At 34.0% G+C, this 24575-nt stretch overlaps 1 protein-coding gene across 1 annotated transcript in view; it reads left to right on the top strand.

Moving 5' to 3' along the window:
• The window catches only part of KIF18A (kinesin family member 18A), a 79045-nt gene that overhangs the window by 44387 nt on the left and 10083 nt on the right, over nt 1–24575 (top strand). Inside the window, exons 13-14 of the mRNA XM_059931294.1 lie at nt 1124–1359; nt 24132–24573. Coding sequence (XP_059787277.1) covers nt 1124–1359; nt 24132–24573 — 678 coding nt within the window. The remainder of the gene's footprint in view (nt 1–1123; nt 1360–24131; nt 24574–24575) is intronic.

Genomic DNA, 24575 nt, shown 5'->3' with positions numbered 1-24575 from the left:
GCGCCCTGTGCCTAGCAGGGTGAATCAAAATTCTAGACTTTCCAAAAGGAAAGCAGTTGTAAATAATTGTTTTTATTGACTTTCTGATTAATGACTTTTCCCTACAGTTGTTACCTACTTGGCTTAAATGGCGTACTCCCCACTATCACTAAAAAGAAAAATGTCACAGACTATTTATTTGTACTGCTATCTAAATATTTAAGATTCTTAGATAATAAAGCAGTTATTTCCTTAAGTGTTAAAATTAGTGCCTATTCTTTTCCCACTGCCCTATTCCTACTTCAGATGGTTCTATTCTTCTGGATGTTATGAGTCAGCTAGAACACCAGGACTAAGTCATTTCAAGATTATTCATGTTGTTTGATGTCTTCGTTGATATAAAAGTTAGGAACCACTTATAACTTTTTAGTTCTGGCATTTCTTCAATGAACACTCTTCATGGAGGTCTAATACATAAAAAGATGCATTTAGTACTGCTCTGATTGACAGCAATAGGCGAGATTTTGAATCAGAGCCAAGAATCCAATGCCCCATCATTTTCCTGTACCCACCATACTTTTCCACAGTTTTTCCTTTGAATGGCTTTGAAAGCTATTGCTTTAGCTCATGAAGAGCTAACTTCAAGGAAAGTTGACTTTTGTTCATTTGTTATTTTTTAAATCTTATATACCTAAGTTGAGCATCATCGTTTGACAGTGTATTAATATTTCATTTCAATCTCATAGTATTTAATAACAATAACAACACTATTTTTGATTTGTAAATCACATTATACTTTGCATAGTTCTGAAAACAATCTCCTATTGAAAGTAGTGGCTGTCCAGTTGTACCCCACATTATAGAGGAGAAACCTCAGGTAGTGCCTTATCCAAGGTCATATAGAAGCAAGTGAAGACTCGCTGAGACTACAGCCTGGTGCTTGTGATTCCCATCCAACATTCTTTCCAATCTATACTTAATGTATTAAGAATATTTGAGGTATTTGATTGAAATATTCTAAAGGAAAATATGTACAGGGAACCATTTTAATCATCTGCTATTACTTTGGATGTTACATAGAACCATAATAATGTATTTAAAATTTAGTATTTATCTCTCTTTTCTTGTCACCTTCTGTATGCAGAGTATTGAATGCTTTACTTCCAGCCCTAAGAAAACAGTATTGTGCATTAAAAGAATCTGGCCTGTTAAATGCTACTTTTGAGTCTGACTTCAAAGAAATTGAACATTTGGTAGAGAGGAAGAAAGTGGTGGTTTGGGCTGACCAAACTACTGAACATGCAAAGCAAAATGATCTACCAGGGGTTTCTGTTCTTATGACCTTTCCACAACTTGGACCAGTTCAGTCTTCTCCTTGCTGTAAGTACAGCTTTTATTTCATTAAGTAAATAAACATTATTTCTAAGCAGTAGCCTCTGTTATAATATCAGTCAACAGAACAGTTAATTTTTTAGTAGGTTTGCTATTTTGTGAAAATGGGAGAATTAACTTCAGAATCACTTCAATTAACCCGTATCTTTCAAAGGTATAAGAGTAAATATGCTTGATGTTCTAAATAATTCTAGCAGTAGTTATTTTATTTTACCTTTTTTTGATAAGATAATTTTACTTCCACCCTTCTTTAAAACTTAACCTCTATTAAAGAGTGAAGATTATAATTAAGAATATTGTATTCTGTAATACATAACAATCTTGTATGTTCTTAAGATCAACTAACAGTGTAGAATTTACTGTTTTTCTGCTGGCAGATCACTTGATGTCTCTGCTCTCATAAAAGTGTGCATGGGACATTTTAATTGAAAAACTAACATATAATCTTGGTTTTAAAATATTCAGATTCTATAGCAGAATATTCAGATTCTATAGCAGTAGAGTGCCCTCTTCAACTTTTCCCAGAACCTCAATCTTCTGTGCTATCTTAGAGATAAATGCCTATTAACAGTTTGGTTATCATTACAGTGTGTGTATAATATTCGTATTAGATAATTAACTCATTAGCTTTTTGTTACATTTCACATGAATGCTAGCATATTGTATATATATTAAACTACAACTGTTTTTATTTGTTTAGTTTATTATGAACGGTTTTAGGGTACATGCATAAAGAATCTAGCATTTTTTTTAATAGTTGTGAGAATTGATGTACCATCATTTACTTAACCATTGTTCTGTTGGTGAACAGTGCATGTCAGAGAGCATGCCCATATACAGTAGTCCTCCCTTATCTGCAGTTTCACTTTCCACCATTTCAGTTACTTGCAGTAAGCTGAGGTCCAAAAATGTTAAATGGAAAATTTCAGAAATAAAAACTTTATAAGTTTTAAATTGCACACCGTTCTGAGTATCATGATAAAATCTCATGCTGCCCTACTCTGTCCTGCCCAGGATGTGAATCATCTCCTTGTCCATCATATTCTTCCCATTTGTCATTTAGTAGCCATCTTGGTTATCAGATCGACTGTCACAGTATTGCAGTGCTTGTGTTTAACTAACCCTTATTTTACTTAATAATGGCCCCAAAGTGCAAGAGTAGTGATGCTAGCAATTTGGGTTTGCCATAGAGAAGCCATAAAGAGCTTCCTTTTAAGTGAACAGGTGAAAATTCTAGACTTAATAAGGAAAGAAAAATAAATCACATGCTGTGGTTGCTAAAATTTATGAGAAGAATGAATATTCTATCCATGAAGTCATGAAGAAGGAAGAAGAAGTTCATGTTAGTTTTGCTCTTGGACCTCAAATTGCAAAAGTTGTGGTCAGGATGCATGGTAAGTGCTTAGTTCAGATGGAAAAGGCATTAAATTTGTGCAAAAAGATATTTTGAGAGAGTGAGTCCACAGTTACAAACTTTTATTACAGTATATTGTTAGAATTGTTCTATTTTATTATTAATTATTGTTGTTAATCTCTTACTGTGCCTAATTTATAAATTACACTTTACCTTAGGTAGATATGTATAGGCAAAAAAAAAAAAAAAACCATAGTAAATATATGGTTCAGTGCTATCTGCAGTTTCAGGTATCCACTGGTAGTCTTGGAATGTTTCCCCCTGTGGATAAGGGGAGACTACTGTATTCCCATGTCTGCATGTGTACCAGTTGCCTAGGAACTAATTTGCTGGGTCAGAGGACAAATAATTTTTTTTTTTAATTAAAATGATCTGTCAAACTCTCCAAAAATTTTCTTATACAAATGTTTATGAGATTTTACATTTGTTTATGTCTCATCTTTACCTTAACCCAAAGTAATAACAGCAACACTAAATTAATGTATATTCTTTTTAAATTTGCAACTCTTATTTTTAGTGATTTTAATTCTTTGAAGTTTGTGCAGACTTCTTTAAAGCCCAGCATAGAGTTGGTGTAAATGTTTCAATTATGCTTTTAAAGAATATATTAAGTCAGGTCAAATTGGTTGTGTTCTTCAAATCTTGTTCTTACTGACTTATTTTTTAATTCATGTTCTATAATATACTGAGGTGAACTATTAAAAATTTCATTTTTACTGTGGATTTTTCCATTTATATCAGTCTTCTATTGCAATGCTCAAAAATTAACACAAACATATCAACTTAAAATAACACTGATTTATTATATCAGAGTTCTGTAGATTGGAAGTCCAGCAGGCTCAGTTGGTTACTCTGCCTCGAGTATCACAGGCTAAAATCAAGGTGTCAGCTAGTTGGGTCTCCTATCTGGAGATTCTGGGTGAGAACGTGCTTCTAAGCTCATGCTGGTTGTTTGCAGAATTCAATTCTGTGTGGCTGTAGGGCTGAGGTCCCTGTTTTCTTGTTGGCTATTGGCCAGGCAGCTTGAATTCAGAGCAAGTCCAAACTTGCTAAAGTACCTGGCATTGTGCAGGCACTCAGTTTTTAGAGGTCACCCCTATTCCCTAGCATGTGGCCCTCTTCCTCACTTCATCTCCTAGCCAACAAAGGCAGGTCAAGTCATTCTCATGCTTCAGATCTCTCTTACCTTCCCTTCTGCCTCATCTCTTCTACCTACAGTTAGAGAAAGTTTTTGCTTTTAAGCACTCATATGATTAGATTGAGCCCATCAGGTAATCTATAATAATCTCCCTATCTTAAATTTCATAACCTCAATTACTTCTGAAGATGTATGTATCTTACTTATTTTCTTGAAGACTGTTTAGCTGGGTATAGAATTCCAGTTTGGTGTTCTTTTATTTTAGCACTTTAAAGATATCATTTCATTATCTCCTGGTTTTTGTTGTTGCTTTTGTAGCCAGCTTTCATTCTAAGTGTTGCTCCTTTGAATATAATCTGACTTCTGGCTTCCTAAAATGTTTTCTCTTTGTCTTTGGGTCCTAGTAGTTTTGCTATATTGTGCCTAAATGTAATTTTATTTCTACCTCTCTTACTTGGGTTCACAGGACTCTCTGAATTTGTGTGTGCATTATTTTTCAGCAGTTTTGTAAGGTTCTTAACCATTATATCTTCAAATATTGCTTCTGCCACTTTTATTCTCTACTTCTGAGACTCCAGTTATATTACATGGTACTTTCTTATTGTGTTACCTATGCCTTTTACTCTCTTCTGCTTTTCATTGTTTTTTCTCTTCCTGGAAATTTCTTTTCACATTTCTGTAGTTTCTCTTTTCATCTGTGTCAAATGGTTCTTAAATCCATCAAGTTCCCTATCTCAGTTATATTTCAATTCTAGAATTTCCATTTGATTCTTTTTTTATAGTTTCCATTTCTTTGCAGAAATTCTCACTGAATACGGTGGGTGAAGTCTGTGCCTGAGAATTCCCAAGCCTAGAACCCACTGCGTCTGTTTCTGTTCTCTTTCTGCTGGATTTCTTTCACGTGCATTTCCTTGAATGCATGCTAATTTTTGTGCATCCCACATGTATTTGCAGAATCGTTTGTAGAAATCTTTTGAGGCTTCTGAGAACAATGTCTTCCTCAGAGAGGGTTAATATTTGCTTATTCCAGGCTCCTTTTGGCATTAGCAGTCTAAAATCGTTTCAGTCCAGTTTTAGAGACTGAGATAATTTGAAACTGAACTTCAGCTTCTGCGAGGGCCTGCCTACTCCTACTTTACCCTGTGGAGTTTAGCTGTACCCCAACTCAAAATTGGGGAGGGTTTAGGAAGAACTCCCTTTAGTAGGCACTAAATTCCGGTTCCTGCATCCCAGTCCTACAGAGCTCTCAACAATGTTACTAAGCTGTTCTGCCACCTCCAGCATCAGCAAATAACCTTGAGGGGAAAATAGCTGTAAATGCAGAGATTACTTTCCTGAGCCTTCAACTTCCTCCTGATACCTGCCTATAATTCTTCACAATCTTGTTAGCTCTCCTGTGCCTTCAAGCCTGTGTTTTTTATATTTTGTCCAGATTTTTTACTTGCCTTCAGTAGAGAGGTTGCTCTGAATTACCTAGGTCTCTTATTATTAGGTTTCCTATACTATATCTTTACATTAAGATGACAGGCAAGTTGGGGTTATATGTATATTCTTTTTCCCTTAATAAAGCGTTATCTTCATCAGAAGTGACCTCGTTGAGATCATTAGAAGGAAAACTTAAGATTTTTTTCATATTCTCTCATACCTTGGGGCCTTGATTCTTTATTTATAATGCATTCAAGATGTTGGAGAGGAAATAGAGTTTTAACACCAAGATTAAGAAATACTGACCACCTGCTACGTGATGATCATTATCCCTTATTTAAAAATCTGTATTTCACTTACAGTGTAATTGCATAGACTATACTTGTCAACAGTAAAACAAAACATTTATTTGGTTCTGAATTCTTTTTCACAACATATTCAAAAGGAAAGACTATTGAGGTCATGTTACCTTTTATAATCATGAACTTTCTTCTGAAAATGTATCAGAAGGCGAGTTTTGTTTTTATTATGTTTTGTTCTTACTTTATTATTTTAATATTCAAGTGATTTTATAGATTAACTATTTGCTTAGTATGTCATGTTCATTCCATGAATTATGTATGTTATATTCATTATGAAGAGAGAGTCAAAGATGAATAACAGGGAAGGGGTATAAAGTGAGTCCATTTATAAATGTTCATTTTTCTTAGTCTTAGAATATTGAAGTAGTTCATTTTAAAAAGTATAAATAGTGAAATTTACGCTTGCATTTCTAAAGACATGAAGCAATAGCCAAATAGCATATATTGCTAAAATGTATCAATAAATAGTAGTCTTAACAAATTTTAGAAGTAAAATTCAACTCAAGCAAAACATGAGTCAAATGTGTCTCATTCATCTTAAGCTTATACATGTGCCACTGACTTTTTTCCTATACTCCTGTAATGTCAAGTGGTTTTGTTGTTAAATTTCAAAATTACTAAATGCTGTGGGGTTTGAATATTTTATTTCTAGTGCTTTAAAAAGTATTTACTAGATCATCTACATTCTTTGTATTTAAAACACACACACTGTGTTTTTAAAAATCTGATGAGATTAACTATAATTGATATAATCTGTACTCTGTTGTTAGGAATTTAGGTTGTTTAATAAATTTTCATTATTATAAATAATATTGTAGTGAGCAAATATATATATTTATCCTGGTGCTCATGCCTGATTACCCCTATGATAAATTCCTAGAAGTGGAATTTCTGGCTCAAGAAATGTGCACTTCTTTAAAAGTTTCTAATATATACTGCTAAGTAACTTCTCCCTCTCCCTTATGGTTGTACCAATTTTAACTCCCATGAACAGTGTAAGAAAATGAGCTCCTTGATTCTCCAAGCGGGGAGATTGTTAGTAAAGCAGCTGGAATGGCGAACCCGAGCACCAGGAGATGAATAGATGAGGTGCGTTTTAGAAACCTTTCCTGATCACACGGTGTACCATCCTCTGGGTTTCTCATGCATGTTTTAGCTGTAGGAAGATTCCCCTGAACCTGGAGATTTGGGACCCATGGAATGGGTACCACACAGTATTACTTTAAAGGGTCTGCATTTGCTCACCCAACCTCACCAATCCTCTCAGCCCCAAGAGTGTCCAGCCTTATGTCTCATCCAGCTGTGGGTCTAGATGTGGTCAATCCAGGTTGCATCACAGCCCCTGAACGAATTTTGTAAGAATTTCTCTCTCTTTCACTGTCTTTGTTATTTGGGGGTTTTTTTGTAATTTATTTTTATAATGGCATTTAGCTGATTTTTCAAAGCTGTGTTTATGCCGCTTTACACCCACTTGATTCACTTACAGAGAGATATCAATAAATACTTTTTAAGATTAAAAAAAAATAAAAAGAAAAGAAAATGAGCTCCTTTCTCCTTTTAGCTTCACCAGCTGTTGGTGTTAAAATATTTTCAATTTTTAATTTTTAGAAAATCATTTTCAAACACACATAGAAATAAAAAGAAAACTATAGTGAGCCTCATATACTGTACCTATCACCTAACTTTAAAAATTATCTCATGGCTAGTCTTGAGAACCCCATCCTCTTTCCTCCACCCCATCTATATCTACACTGGATTATTTTGAAGGAAAATTCAGGCAACATATCATTTCTTCCATTTACATCTTAGTGTCTCTAAAAGAAAACGCAATGCCCTGTTCATAACTAATGCCGTCAGTGTTCAAATTTCCTCCATTGTCCCGTAGAATGATTTCTTTTTATAGCTTTTTCATATCAGTGTCCAGACAAGGGCCATACTTTGTCATTGGTTGGGATGTATCTATTAAATCCTTTTAAATCTGGGATTCTCTCTCCCTCTTTTGTCTTTGCTAATTACTTATTGATTCTTTGCCACTTTAATAGTCATAAATATTATCTTCTTTCCATTTTTCCTTTGTTTACTAGTATACTTGAGTGCATTTTTTTCCATCTATTTAAGGATATATTTTCTGTGAATGACCTAGCCATCATTTGAACATTTTTTTTTTCACATAGTCATGTATAGCAAAAATTGTTACTTATTTACAAGAGCTTAAGATATGGATATTTATTCATTCATTCAGTAATATTTATTGAACTTTTACGGTGTGCCAGGCACTTATCTGATGGTAAGGATACATCAAAGTACAAAGGCAGATCATGTAGAGCCTTGTAGGTCATTATAAGGACATAGGCTTTTACTCTGAACTAAATGGAACTATGGCATGATCTAAGCAGAGAAGTAACATATCTTAGTCATGTTTTTATAAGATCCCTCTGGTTTGTGTGTTGAGAATAGATTGTCATATGGCAAGGGTTGAAACTTAAGACACCACTTCAGTAACCCAAGTAAAAGATGGTGGTAGCTCGACCAGGTTGGTAGCAGTGGAGTTGGTGAGAAGTGGGGTCAGATTCTAATATATTTTGAAGGTAGAGCCAGCAGGATTTCCTGACAAATTGGATTTGGGGTGTGAGAGAAAGAAAGGGCAAAGTTGACTAAGATTTCTGAACTCTGCAACTGCAAGAATTCAGTCACTTTAAAAGAGATGGTGGAGCAGGTCTATAGGGTAGAGGTGACAGAAGATTAGGAGTTCAATTTGGAGCATTTTAAATTTGTCTAAGATACATCCAAGTGGAGATATCATGTAAGCAGTTGGATATAAGAATCTGGAGTTTAGAAGTCTGAACTGAAAGATAAATTTGAGAATTGTTAACATTTAGATGATATTTAAAGCCATAGGACTAGATGAGATCATCAAAGGATATTAACTCTTTCTTGTAAGATACATGTTGCAAGTATATTCTTCAAGTTTATCATTTACTGTTAACTTTGTTTGAGATGTCCTTTTTAATACTGAAATTTTGAACTTTTATCTAATAAAATAGCTTCATTTGTTTTTTTCTCCCCCTGCCTTTGGAATTATTCCTCAAAAGGCCTCTTCACCCATAAGTTTTTTAATTTTTGCTTCCATTTACTCCAAATTTATTTTGACGTAAGGTAACAGGCAAGACTCTAACTTAATTTTTTTCCAAAGAGCTAGTCATTCTTGTATAATATATTGACAGTCTATCCTTATGGCACCATTAATTTACATACAGTTAAGTAGTCATAGGTAATTCTGTTTATTGGATTTTTATCTTATTCTTTTGCCTATTTGTCTATCCTAGAGCTAGTAACTATTATTTTAAAAACTAATAGTTTATAGTATTTTTTGACATGTAGCAGTGCTGGTCCCCCTTTTTTATTCTTTGTTTTTAAAGTGTCCCTGACTAAGAAATGTCTGTCAGAATCATTTTTTTCTGATTCCAAGGAAGTAAAATCTTTTAAAAAATTTGTAAATTAATTTTGTCTTCACATTTTCCTACTGTCAAATCTTCTCACTCTAGAATAGTTTGCCTCTCCATATGCATACCCTCTTGTATGTTCCTCAGCAAAATTTTAAAATTTTCTTCATATATGTCTTATACATTTGTTAATTAAAGATATCCTTAGTTTTTATATTTTTGTTATATGGACTAATTTTACTTTTCTTATATTAATAAGCCTATATTACTTCTTATTCAAGAAGAAATTAACTTTTTTAATTTTGTTAATTTTAATACTTTACCAATGTCAGTACTTAATTTTGGGATAGATATTTGTTTGACTTAAAATCTTTGCCTGCAAACTACGTGTCTGTTGACTTGGGGTAAAACATGCACCTATTTTGGGTCTGGAAAACAGAGAAAGCACTCACTGAGTGCCATGCAGGGTGGGGATGCCGGCAGCAGGGTTTAATTATGGAACTGATAAAATTTCTGACATTAAATGAAAAGTCAAGATTTCCTCATTATCCATCTGGAAACTCACATTTAGTAATATTTCTGTCTCTAACCTTTCCTTTTCTTAAATTTTGCACCCCATGTCAGTGATTTTATCTTAGAGTACAATAAAAGATACTAGTAGAACCAGTTTCTTATAGTACAGATATTCTGATTGAATATAGGGTTCTTATGTAAGTTTGTTTCCCCTGTAATTACTTGAATACAAAGACGTTTCATTTTATAAAAAAGATCTCTATACTAATTCCTCATATAACAAATATGAAGCAGCAAAATGCTTATAAACTAAATCTTTCATATATCTTCCCATTTGGCAACAAAATTTAATCAGTGCCAATAGACAATGAAAGTCTTTTTTGAAGCCCTAAATACATTTTGTTTGGCCCTTAGTCTCCTTGTACACAGGCATTGTTCAGTTATTCACCTGTAACTGCAAATATTACTATAAATTAAAAGGTTCTTTGCATTGTCTTTTTCTTTTTTCCCATCTTACATAAGCATGAATACTAGGAAAATGAGACTGAGAGGAAAACATGGTATCTGCTATTTCCCATGGAGACAGGTTTCAAAAGGTTATGGTTGATTTATTACTCAGAGTGCTGGATTAATTTAAAGGACTATAACAGTTCTTAAAATGTATTCTCTCTTTGTGATATTCGTAAATAGCTGATATTATCTCTGTAGGCATTAATTACTACAGTAACCACAATAGTGTCTTATGAATACATTATAAAATATTTATTAGTTTGGTTAATTCACTAGTACCTTAAGGTTATATGTCTTTTAAATAGTTAAAATTCATTCACCTGTACATTTGCATCTGTGAATTCCATGAGTCACAAGGCTGTTAAGAAGAATCCAGATTTATGATTAGTACAGTAATTGTATCAATCATTTGTAGCCTAGAAGTGTTTACTGAAATGCATATATTAATATTTGATTTCACTTTAGAACTTTGCCAACTAATTTTAATTTAGCATAGTTTCCCAAAATACTTGCTCACGTACATATTAACATGAGTGCTAGCAAAAGAAAAATCCTTGCCATCATTTTGTACCAAACCTCAATTAGATCTAATCCCATTCATCAGTGTCTCCCTGTCATGAACCTACTTTGCAGCCTGTGACTCATGTTTGCTAAATACTGCATTCTGCTTTTTACACTAACGTACAGCTCTGTAAATCTTTTAACATTTTCAGTCTTAAGCTTTTGATAAATTAGTTCCCCTGGGTAAAATCATTCAGGACACATGATATGGCACATCAAAAGATGACCCCAGAAGGCCTGCCCATTTTTTAAGAGGGGGATTTTTAACTCATTAGTGATAAATTATCTAGTCTCTCTATTTAGAGGAACCATCTGTGGAATATTTCAAAAAGCTGAAAAATAAATATAGACCCCTCCTACCTAAGAAATCACATGAAATTGCCACTTAGTACTTGTGTTTTAGAGATTTATTTAAACAGAGAATAGAGTGATGATTCTTAATGCAGTTTATTTTAAAACATTTTGAGAAGATTTGATGTAAGAAATGAATAATTATAGTGATATCTAGAGTAGTTTCCATTTCTCACCTCTCCCCCTCTACAATCTACTCTTCCCTAATCTACCCTAGAATGATCTTCCTAGCAAAGTGCAGACCCCTTACTTAGAAGAACCTTTAAAGGCTTTCCCAGTCCCATGCAGACTCACTTCCCTATGGCACTCGGTGTCCCAACCTCCTCTTAAACAAGCTTTCATTTTCTTGCCTCTACAGTTTCCAGGCTTTTCCCTCGATCTTGAGTGCTACTTCCTCTCCATCCCACATCCTAGCCCATTAAGATCCTTATCCTCATTGACAGTCCAATTTAGATACTGCCTTCTTTATGAAACCTTCCCATTAATGAGTCCTCCCCACTTTGCCTGCACACACTCTTTTTACATTTCCATTATATTTTTTATTCCATTGTTATAGCAATTATCATATCTTACCTTCCCTCTCCCCAACAAACTATAACTTCATTGACAGTCGAAAACAGTTTTTTCATCATTTTTTAGGTTTATTGCTCCTTTCACTAATGTTTTAACCTCGTTTTGCTTTTTTTCACTGAACCCCTTGTTATACACACATTTTCCTATCAAATATGAATTTAAGTAATTTTTGTTACCTGCATATTATATTTACCTAATCCCCTATTAATGAAGGTTCAGTTGTTTTCCCTTTCTTGCTGTTGCAAGCAACACTCCACTAAACATCTGTGTGTGTGTGTGCATATTTTGCGACTTGTTTAATTATTTCCTTAGGCTAAGACCCCCAAAAGTAGAATAGTTAGGTCAAAGGGTCTGTACATTTTTAAAGCATTTGATATGCATTGTCAGGTTATTCTCCAGAACTGTTATAAGTGTACAGTCCACCCCCATAAAGGGAGGTAGAAGGTGAATATTTTTTTTAACGTGCTTTTGTCCATTTGTATTTCATTCTGAGTTACCTGTATATCTCCTTTGTCTTATTTTTCTATTATCTTTCATTTTCCTTATTTACTTTGTTTGCTAGATAGATGACCACACACGTATATACATAGATATACATATATATACAGACAAGAGCTTTAAACACTTTCCCATATGTGGTATATTTTTTTCTCTTATTTATGGTGGTTTTTAATTTCTATGTAGCGCAACTTTAAATTATAAAGGTATTTATCTATTTAATTCACATTTATGTTTTCTTTCTTCTAGTAGTAGTAGGTAGATGACATCTCAGTTTTGAGGGGTTGAAATGGTATAGTGCCTTCTATTCATATTTTTGGGTCTGTGAAGAAAATTTTGTATTTTTAAGTCTTCATTATAATCATATTTATATATGTTATTACTTTGCATTGCTTGGTTTCTTTACCTGACTTCCTCCCGGTAAATCAATAAGAGACTTCAGTTCTGCCAACAACAAATATGATTGATATATGAGCATATCACTTTTCTTGCTGTGAGCAACAAATTATAAAGTAGGAAAGTTTAAGTGAACATTAAGATCATATAGTGCTAAATTCTGGTTTTGTGTATGAGATGAACCCCACTGTGATTTTCCTGGTGGTCTATAATTAATCAAGAATTAGTATGACCATTTTAAAGTGGAAATTCAGTAAAAAATATATACATTGCTAAACTATATGATTTTTATGACATAAGAATATCATAAAGTAAGGGTTTCTATTACTTGGGCCTTTCTTTTTTTGCTACTATGAAACATTTATGTGTAAGTTTTAAGTTCCTTTTCCTCTGTAATGGGCATTGGTTTAAAATTATTTAGATGTGACTTGTTAATAATGCATTGATTTAAGGGCATTTCTTATAATAATTAAAAGAATTCATTTAAAAGTAAAAATATACTGACATTTCCTAAAACTACTTTTAGGAAAACAGACATAAAACAAGTCTGTTTTTTCTGTTTTCTATTAAAATGCATGTTGGATGATGTATAACAAATTTCTAGTATTCAGCTAATTTTTCTAAACAGTATGCTTACTGCTGTTTCTTAATTCATCTGTGTTTAGGTATTATCAACTCATTCTAAGAGATGAAGATTTAGCTCGTTTACACCACCACTTTATTTCTTTTTCCCTGATCTACTAATGTACTAGCATATTATATAATATATAATTATCTTAAATTATATAATATCCTTGTGTATTAGTGGAATCATATAAGAAGTGGCCTATATTAATATATGTAACATTTAATCCTATGGCCTAGTTAAGGAAATTTTTTATAATAAGCAAAAAAATTAATATTGTAAAAAAGTCTTTTAAAAGTAAAAATATACTGACATTTCTTAAAAACTACTTTTAGAAAGACAGACATGAAACAACTCTGTCTTTTCCTGCTTTCTACTGGAAACATTTTAGAGTCCTAAACCAAATCTGTGGGATAAGCTTCTTGGAGAAATGAAATATTTGAAAGATTGAAATAATGAAGCAAACTAGATTATGCTCACAAGTGGACTTAAATAGCTTAAAGAACAATGCAGCCAGTAAATACATTTTTACATGTTTCTCTTGAGATATAGGCAATTTCTCAAATGTCTTTTTCATATACTTCTTTATGAGACTCTCCTGTATTTCACTAACAAAGTCAAAATATCTAATTTATTGCCTTTATTGCACTGCCATTAGTTGATCATATTCCTTAAAATTTCGGAAGTTTGGGGGAATGATGGCAAATGGCAGATTAATATCTAAACTGTGTTTACTTCTTCATTAACCACTTAACCAATCATCAAATATTTGTTCATAATTTCTTTTAACCACTTAGCAAATATAATTTAGTGAGCAGACAAATTAATTCTAATTTTATTACTATTTTTACTGTTTTTGTTTTGATATTAAGCTGTGGCTTATATTAATAGCATATTTTATTCTATAAAATGCTACACAGACTACACAAATGTTAATGTTCTTATGTTGTAATCTAGGTAACATTGTGTTAGAATTTGGACTACTACTGATGAAAATTGTATTTTTTCACTATCCACAATTTTAGCACTTGCATTTAGAGTTAATTTTGAAAGTGGTTTTAATACTTAAAAGACTTTGAAAGGCTTCTAAACCTTGGCAGTCTCAACAAATGTTTTTTTCTGACTTCCTTTTTAAGTCTCTTTATGGACTTACAGTAAACAAACTTTTTGAAGCGGGAATCTCTAGCCATAATGTAGGAACAGATAAATAGAACACTAAACCACTTTATCCTGAAATGCACATTTTCAGCTGTATATACGATGCCTTAAAGCACCATATAAATATTTTAAGATATTTCCTAAACTATTAATGGTTAAGTACTACAAAGACTAGGATTGGATTCATTAAGCAAATGAATTTAGAAGAGAGGCTTAGAAGAGGGTTTAGAAGAGAGGTTTTTCTATATCTTTCATTAACTCTGATCTGTCTCTGATCACTTTTCAAATCCTGGTCCAAATTGTAGGACATAGTCATTTTGAAAAGTTATATTATTTAATCATATAACTTTCATTGCCTACCCTCTTCCCTAAACCTCTTCCCTAAAGGAGTTGATGAATAAATCTCTAGCATTGTTTATGTATTTTTTGCTAAAAAGGCTTCATAACTGTAAAAACAACAATAGGGTGCATTATATTATTTTATTAATATGTGCCTTCAACTATGTGAAGTGTTAAAAAGCCTTAAGAGATCGTCTTGAATTTCAAGATAACTATGTTAGACCTTTATAAGTAAAGCAATACCAAAGTTATTTTTCAATGAACATTTTCTCTCCAGGAAGTTCCCGAACTGTTCTTTAGAATTATATGTATTCTAGTTAATTTGAAAATAGTAATAGAAAATGTCTTGATCCTTAAAGTGGTATCCTCTCTGTTTAATCATCTGAACATCTCAACAGACCTGTGAAGAAATTAAAGTATATCTTACCTTCGTATGGAATCTAAATGTAAAGATAAAGATAGGTATAAGAAATATCATTAAAGCTAGAGGTCTTTAGGACCCTTAGAATATCTGAAAGCAAACTGATTAAATCCATGTCCTCATACAAAATATATCTTTCATTTCTTAGAATTTTTGCTATCTAAGCTTTATTTTTATTTCTACTATTTATTATGTGCTATAAACTTTAAAGCGTATCAGAATTACACATGCTAACATTCATATTTCACAAGTGGTTTACCTCTTCCCTGAAGAAGAGGAATTTTCCTTCATTCTTGGGACTCATGACTTTAAATCCATTCTGCTCATTCTCACCATATTGAATGATTTATTTTTGCTGATTGATTCACATTTTTATTGGCCCTCTTTAAATTACTAGGTAGATAACTGTCCTGCCTTTCTTTTTGTTGCATGCTAGGGAAAACGTAAGTAGGAGAGTGAGATGGTAAGCCAGTGGAGAATGGGGCTAAATAAAAGATCTTTCCCACCTTCCCTAGGCCTAGAATGTTCATTTTGCCCTTCTATTTGATTGCCAATTCCATTTCATGTTATCTGCTTGCATGTTTCAGTTAGACTCATAGCTTTGGCTAGTTTGACCCCACTCAGAGTCCACAGATTTGGGGTAAAGCTATCCCAGGACAAGCAAGAGATATGATTTTGGACTGCTCTTTCCTTTTATAGCCCCAAATTTTAACCATTTTTCTTTTCATTAAAAGCTTCTGCATGTGTGTGCATGTATGTGTGTCTGTCCGTCTCTCCCCTCTCCCCCTGCCCCCTCCTTTTTTCCCCCCTCTTCACCTCCGCCTCTTAAAATTCAGTTTATATTTTTATAAAAGTAATACCTGCACATAATTTAGAAAGCTAACAAGTACTATAATATTTGTGTAAGTATTCCTTGCCCTATTGCTGCCCACTCCCAATTCTTATTCACCTTTTAGCTATTTCTTTTGATTTTTCCTCCTAATTTCTAAATTTCAAATTTATACTGCTAATTCTTATTTGTTTATATTTTTCCAATTTTAGATATTATCTACTTACTTTTATTTCATTTTATTTTAAAGGATTTAACTCCTTTACAATGCGTATACATTTCCTCCTCTCCCCCTTTTTGCCAAAACAGTTTTTCACCTTTTTAAAAATAAATCTCTAGAGTGTTTTCAAGTAAACATTGTTCTCTGTTGAGCTAAGAAGTGTATAAATTCTCTTTCTTGTACAGCTTTATGGTTTCTGTATGTAGTATTTGCTTTTTTTCCCATCCTCTTTCTTGTTGTTCTCCTTTATTCTACGGAAGTACATCCTCCAATAAATTCTGGAGAATGGGTGCATAGGAAGTAAAATTTTTTTAGACCTTGGATGTACAGCAATATTTTTATTTTCTGATTGACTAGGTATGGAATTCTAGGTTGGAAATAATTTTTCTAAGAACTGTGAAGACATTGCTCCATTGATTTTTGTTGCCATTAACTGTCGTGCCATTTTTATTCTTCATACTTCGTGTGGGACTTTTTCTCCCAGGAAGATTTTGGGATCCTTGGTATTCTGAAATGTCACAATGCTATACCTTGGTGTTAGTCTTTTTTAAGTTCATTATGCTAAACAGTTTGTGGGCCTTTTTCTCTGGAAACCTTTATCCTTTCACTCTGAGAAATTTTCACATATGTATTCAAGCACTTCCACGTGCTTACATACATAAACCTCCATAGTATGTTTCTGCCCTTCTTTCTGTTCTGTCTTTGGAACACTTATTATTCTGATGTTGGATCTTCTGGATTGATCCTCTAATTCTATTATCTGTTTTCCAGTATTTACCTCTTTTGGTTTGTTTGTTCTTCTTTCTAGGAGATGTCTTCCACTTTATCTTAGAACCTTTACTTTTATTTTTTTTTCCTCTCATTTTAAGTTTCTAAGAACTCTTTCTTATAATTCAGTGTTTCTTCTTATAGCACTTTGGTTTTGCTTCATGAATGTAATAATTTCTCATTTCTCAGAAGATATTAATTATGGTTATCCTAATATACTCGTTCATTTCCTCTCACTTTTTTTTCCTGTGCATAGTCATATGTCTTGATTATCATGTTGAAAGATATACTCTCAAATATCTGGTGACCCTGGTTGTGTTCTGTGTACATAGTTAGGTCTTTCAGCTAATGAGCCATATTTCCTTCTGCTCTGTTTTCTGTGACATTTTCCCCCCTTTTTGCTCATGGGGTCTGTATGTACATGCTTTGATTTGGTTTTGATGGGTTTTTTGTTTGTTTTTTTTCAAAATTGGGATCATGCTGTATTTAAATTTCTTTACTGCTTCATTTCATGGGCCATTTTCCCAAATCATCAGATAATCTGTAAAATATGGCTTTAAATAACAGTGTAATTATGTATGTCCCATGTTTTATTTAGCCATTATCCTAATTGATTAAATTCTCCCTGTGGTAGGAGCTTGGTGTAGGTAGAACATGGCTTCTGGATTCTCAGAAGGCCTGAGTTTGTGTGCCAGCTCTGCCACTCCTTTATACTGTATTATCCTTTTACTGGTCCAATGAGTTTCCTCTGTGCTTAGTAGTAGTATGGTTTTGCCCTTAGCTTGCTGATAATCAAGTAGATAGTAAGGTCCAGAGATATGGGGGAAGTGCATTCCTTTTCATGGATCTCAGAGCCCAGGGAGTATAGGAAAGAAACCAGAGCCTCAGGTAGCCTCAGCTAGAGACTTTGCCTCTTTGCCACCAGTGCTGGGAGCAAGGCCCACAGGGTTGGACACTTTCTGTTCAGCGTTCCTTTCTACAGTGAGACAGCTAGACCAGGACTGAATCTTAGGGCCTCTTAGTGCTGCTGTTAGTGTTCACATATTGTCATTTCACTGTATCTCATAGTGTTGTCTCACCCTTTCTCCTCCTACCCTACCTACTCCCTCATCCCTGTTCCTCATTTAAGGAACTTCAGTGACATTCTTCCAGTGCCTTTTACTTCACTCCCAAGGATAGCATTGAAGGATGAAGTGGGGAAATTATAAGTTATTCTCTCTGTGCCTTTCTTTTTTCCAGTTCTAGCTACACAATATTTCTCATAAGGTCCTTTACCGTCCTGGTGTGCAGTTGATACTCTTCTCTTATCACTAACATTAGAGCAAGTTTTCTCCTGTTTCTATTATATGGTCATTTTAAAGGGAATCTGGAAGGGGAGCTACATACCTCTACTCAGATTACCACCTTGGTTAAAACTGGTTTTCTTTTACAAAGTTAACCTTCATATCTCTTCTTGTACTACGGGTGTTTCTAAGGTGAGACATTTAAGGTGGAGCCAACCAAGGACTGGATCTTCTAATGAGAAATTTAAGTATTCAGTGCCTTTCTATCTTCTGCCCCTACCAAAAAGAAAAGGTTCTAATATCATGTATATCATATATTACTTGATTAATGCATTCACTACAAGACCAGATTTTGCATTTTCAAGGCTTTGCTAAACATGGATTTAAAATGCATTGGCTCCTTTTTAAGGAATTGAATGTGCAAGATAATTAACAAGATATTGGGAGTGAAGCAGTCAGCGCTTGTGTCTGAAATCGCAGTTTGTCTATGTCTGGAAGTGAAGATAAATGTTTCAGTTGTTTGAGGGTGTTTAGAGATGAGAAAGTAGAGTACCTGACCTAAAAGGAGATGCCCTTTCCCATCACTCTATTAACTTACGTCTTCCCCTCACATTGCTTTTTGTACAACTTCCTAGGAGCCAAAATCCATTTTCAATAAATTTTCTTCTGTCTGCCACCCTTGTTCTAGAACCATTTCCTACTTAGCCTCACTCTCCTTCCTTCCTTTTGCCTACCCCAGCATGATAATGACACCCATCATCTCTAACTAAGAAATCATATCCTCAAACCCCAAAGAGCACCTGCTGCCTCAAGTCCATGAGTATCCAGACCAGAGAGGGAAGGAAGCAGTTTCTAAGACACCTGAATTCACTTGGATCAGAGCTCCTCAAGGGGACAGGACTACAAGCCTGATGAGTCGGGGCTGGGAGCAGGGAATGTCAGTAAGAAGAGAATGCAAAATTTGAGAGATGATATTTAGGACCTTTTGAACTTTTCTATAATTGTGCATGTCAAATGGTTCATGGTTTTATGGAAAGTTGTCAATTTCTGTTAAATGGTATAAAATTAATATATACTACTCCTTTGTGTGAACTCCTTATCTTTGTTCCTGAGTGTCAGACACCTAATCACACCTATGTATGTTATTACATACATTCTGGATTTACTTTATATAATTTTTATCTGATTATTTGATTACCACACCCTTCCCACATCTATCACTACTACTACCACTCGAGTCCAAGCTCTTGTTATTTTTTGCCTGAGCTATAGCAATAGTCTTGTTACTGTTCTTGTTCCTTGTTTCCTCTCTTACCCATTCATATTCTCTTCTCCACCCAGTAAGCAAAGCAATCTTTTTTAAAATGTAAATCAGATCACATCATAGCCATGCTTAGAATCCTCCACAGATATCCCTTTGCACTTGGAATAAATCCAAGCCCTTATCTTATCCATATATCCTAACACAGGCTGGCCCCTTTCAATATCTCTAGCTTCTCATTTCTTCTCTCCCTCTAACTCACTGCACTTCAATCACACTAGCCTTCTCTCGTTTCCTTGAGCTCAACAAATTTATTGTTGCCACTGGGTCTTGCGCTTCCTGTTTCCTCTGCCTCTTTCCCCAGATCTTTGTAGGCCTGACTCCTTCATAGCCATTCAAGTCTCAGATCACATATCCCATTCTTAGAATCACCTTCCCTGGCCATCATAAATCACACCCTTCCTTTCTCCCATCACCCTCTACTCCACTTTTCTGTCTTACTGTCTTTACAACTCATATATCATTATTAACGTATTAAGATAATTTATTTTTCTGCCTTCTCCCCTCAGAAATGTGAATTCTTAACTGTTTTGTTTGCTGCTATATTCTCAATACCTAGAAAAGGTCTGGAACATGGCAGTGCTTAATACTAGATGAATGAACAAACAGTGAATCTTTTTATGCACATGCAGTCCTCTTAGGTTGTTTTTCTTGTTCCATAGCTGACTACAGCCTTTTTTTTCATTAATCAAATAAACGTTGATACCATATTGAAAATAATAGTAGTCACTTCTTTTAAAGGTCTCGACGTTATGGTTATTGTTATTATTTGGACATGAATTGCAACAAGTCATATTCACATAACCATGGATTATAGCCATTTCAGAGCAAGAGGAATGCAGTATACCTACACTGTGTTGGAGAATTAAAGTTCCAAGACATGGTCTAGAAAGAACACAATTTTTCGGAACATAGGATACCTGCTACCTTCTATCCTTAATATATGATGTAGTAGGCTGGTTCTTTAGATGGAGAGACCCTGGAGAGAAGACTTGCTATCCTCCCAAGCAGCTGCCAATCTTTTCCATCCCAATTTATAAGAGCCTACCTTATAACAATGCATTTTTAACATCCTGTCACCTCCTGTGTGGCACCTCTATTGCTGAGGTGTTTCATTGACTACCATTACCTATTAGAGTCCCTTGTTCTGAAAGTCCTTAACTATATGATTCCTTTTCTCGTTTTATGGGCCCTTTTCAAAGGAATTATAATCTTCCTCCAGGTTCCTTCTTAGTCATTTCCACTCTGTGGGCCAAAGAATTACAGAATCTTGTTAGATAGTATTTTCCCAGGCTGAATCAGGGGAAACTACAGACTCCCCAAGCCTGCTTTTCTGGAAAGTTACTGCTCATCCTCTAATGGAAAAGTACAGCAGATCTCTTTTATAGACATAGACCTAGCATATCCAGTGGTTGTTGTAGCCCCTAATCCAGCACCCTCCAGTTTGCCATACCCACTTAAAGTATTCCATTGCCTAACTAAAGGGGAATGACTATTTATTATATAGTTGTATTTATATATTCTGGATATCGTATTCAAAATGAAATCTCATGTTGTTTATCGTGTTCTTTTAGTCTTCAGGAATAAATGGAGTCATTATCCCCTTACAGTTACAGTGAATTGACTGTTGAATTTTTATTTAAGCCTTTAAATCTTATTTTGCTCTGATTATCTTCCGAACCTTTCTTAGCAACTAGTCAGCTAAGTAGTCCTGAATTGACCATCTATTTTCTACTCTCTTTTTATTTTATCTGTACTTAATAATTGAGAGGATAGAAAGAAAAGAACCCCCTGGATTTGTATTTTGTACATGCTGTGTGTCTGTAGCATCTCTTCTTTCAGGTCCAGAAAACAGTGGTATGTGAGTCCATTATCAGCCACATCTTCATGTTTCTCCTTCTCCTATCAGGAGAGCAGAATTGTAGCTAAAGATAGTGTCATTGTAAGATTACTATTGCTTTCACTGCAAACTGTTACTTAGTCTGATCATATCAAAATTTGATATTGGATGTATGTTTAGATTATCCCAAAGAACAGGTAGATTTTTTTTGGTGTGTTATGGAAGACCCCCCCCCCCCTTTTCATGCTGTTTATAAGCAATAGAGAAAACATGGTCCACCATCATGGGAATTTGCCGACTGCCACTCCAGAGATTATCCCTCTGTAGATATTCACAAGAAAAATAGTTACTCTGGATAATCCTTATCCCTTGAGATTTCATGGTCCATTGTGTTCTAAATTTTAGAATGTTGTTACCACGCCTGCATGTTCAAATAACACTTAGATGTGCCTGCTTTAACAATACCTTTGGTTTATATTACAGTTTATCATCAGCCTTGATAAACTGGATATCTGATAAACTGAAAGGGAAATATATTCAAACAATATATTGTTTGAAATATATTCTTTTGGTGATAATGGTGCGCTGGGTATTGATGGAATACTGGAAAGTAAATTACAGCTAACCCTGTGAACGTCATAATGCTAACAGTTGAAGCCTATATTTCTAGAGCCTTTCCTTGAGCCCTAAGTATTTTATAGATATTATCTAATCCTAGAAAAATCCCTGTACATAGAAAGATAGTATCCCCTTTTTTCTAGGGGGTATTAATGCCCACACTGCTTAAGTGAGTTGCCCAAGGTCACTCAGTGAGTTGTTGGTGAAGCCAGAAATAGAATCCAAGTCTCCTGACTCCCAATTCAGTTTTCTATCCTCGATATAGTTTTCTATCCTCTACATACCCCTGCTCCCTCTCCTGGGAAAAGAAGTTAATCTTCCAGCTATTAATAGCCACCAAATTGGTGGTAGCAGCACGGTGGAGAAAAGTTACTGTCTTTACACTGCAGCATTAGTATAAAAATATCTGGTAATGGAAAATTTGACAAATGTCATGTTAAAGGGAGTGGAAAATTATTTTAAGATCTGGATCTCATTTATCTAGTTCTCAGAAAAGTAAAATTCCTTAGTAGAACAGGGATCATATTTTTCTTCCTGTTTTTAAATTGTATTTCCTAGAGGGTAATTGTCAACCTAGCCACAGCAGAGTCTATTGTCAAGTAATGTAATAAGAATAATGCATGTACTGTTGCTGATTGTTATAAGTGTATTTTCTAAGTTGGTTGAAAGTTTGAATTGCTTTATTGAAATACATAGCACTTATTTTATTCAGCTTTCAGTGTTACTTAAGTTATTATTATATTATAAAGCAATATAACATCAATTGGGAATTTTACTGCCTGATTTGAAAACATGGTGAGAAATACACATTATAGTTTCTTCCCTGGACAGCACACTCCAAGCAGAGTTACTTTGTGTCAGGCACCATGAAGTTTACCAGAATGAAATAGGCAAAGCAGAAAAAAAAAATATATTAATTAAAAAATGCAACATAAGTACACTGGAGCTGATCAAGATTATTGTTATGTATGTAATCAAGTCATTATTTTGTACACTAAAAGAAAGTGAGAAGTCTTTATGTACTTAAATATTTAAGCATGTCTAGTATTGTGGGAGTTCACACTTAAGTTCAAACAAAACAATTTGTCTCCTAATTTTGGAGCAAGGAACAAGAATTCCCCTACTAAAAAATCTCTGGACATTATGTTTCTGTTTCAAGATTACTAAACATCTTTAATCAGGAGAATGACATGATCAGAATTATGTTTTAACTGTAAGTGTAAAAGAGGCAGGATTGGTGAAGATTGGAAATGCAAGGAAAAGGTAAAAATCTAGTTATATGGGACCCACGTGACTGAGAAGGTAGTGGCAAGAGGATAATTAGAAATGAGAGTGTATAGCCATAAAAAAAGAATGAAATAATGCCATTTGCAGCAACATGGATGGACCTAGAGATTATCATACTAAGTGAAGTAAGTCAGAGAAAGACAAATATCATATGATACCACTTAAATGTGGAATATAAGAAAAAAGATACAAATGAACTTATTTAAAAAACAGAAAGACTCCCAGACATAAAAAACACATTTATGGTTACCAAAGGGGAAAGGAGGGGTAGGGATAAATTAGGAGTTTGAGATTAGCAGATTAAAAACTACTGTATGTAAAATAGGTGAACAACAAGGTCCTACTGTATAGCACAGGTAACTATATTCAATGTCTTATAATAAACTATAATGGAAAAGAATCCAAAAAAGAATATATATATAAAACTGAATCAATTTGCTGTACACCAGACACTAACAGTGTTGTAAACCAACTATACTTCAATTAAAAAAAGAAAAAGAAAAGAAATGAGTATAGAATAAGAGGGTCAAGTACAGATCCTCAGAGAAATGTATACATTTACTGGATGCAGTTTATTTTCATAATTGCCCAATATCTCAAGATAGCTGTATCTATAAATTAATATTGATATTAGCTACTTTATCTATTTTCTGTTGTAGAATTTCTTTATAATGAGTTTATTAACTTTAACGTTACTAGCAATAACTTTTTTCTTTCCAACTTATTTATTTTCTTTAAATTTTTATCAATTTGGCAGAGAATATACTTATTATTGGTTTTTTTTTTTTTCCCTCCTCTTAACTGATAAGGTTATTGGAAAGCTATTTAGGCAACATTATTGAACTTCTTTTTAATTTTGTTGAACAGGCACATCTTCGAGTGAATCCAATATGCTTAAAATTCCTCCACAAAAAAGAACCCGAAGAAAATTAATGCCTTCTCCCTTGAAAGCAAAACATCCCCCAAAATCTACACTGTCTGAAAATATGCCGCTCAATGATTCCCTCAGCAGAGAACTTCAACCCATTGTGTATACTCCAGAAGACTGTAGAAAAACTTCTCAATATCCATCTGCAGTGACCTTACTAAAATCGTCATCACATACTACCAGTTTTCAGGACATCAACTCAAATACAAACAGTGATAATTCTCTGAAAATGTTGTGTGAAGTAGATATCCCTCTCAGCAAGAGAAAAGAATGTGGCCAGGAGGATTTGGAGTCTACATTTATTATACGTGAAGACACCAATAGCTTGAAAAGTAAATTACCTGAACAAGAATCACTACCAAACAATAACATTTTACAAAGGT

Source organism: Balaenoptera ricei, chromosome 8 (assembly GCF_028023285.1).
Source record: "Balaenoptera ricei isolate mBalRic1 chromosome 8, mBalRic1.hap2, whole genome shotgun sequence".
NCBI classification, from domain to species: Eukaryota; Metazoa; Chordata; class Mammalia; order Artiodactyla; family Balaenopteridae; genus Balaenoptera; species Balaenoptera ricei.
This window is presented reverse-complemented; position numbering and strand designations above follow the sequence as displayed.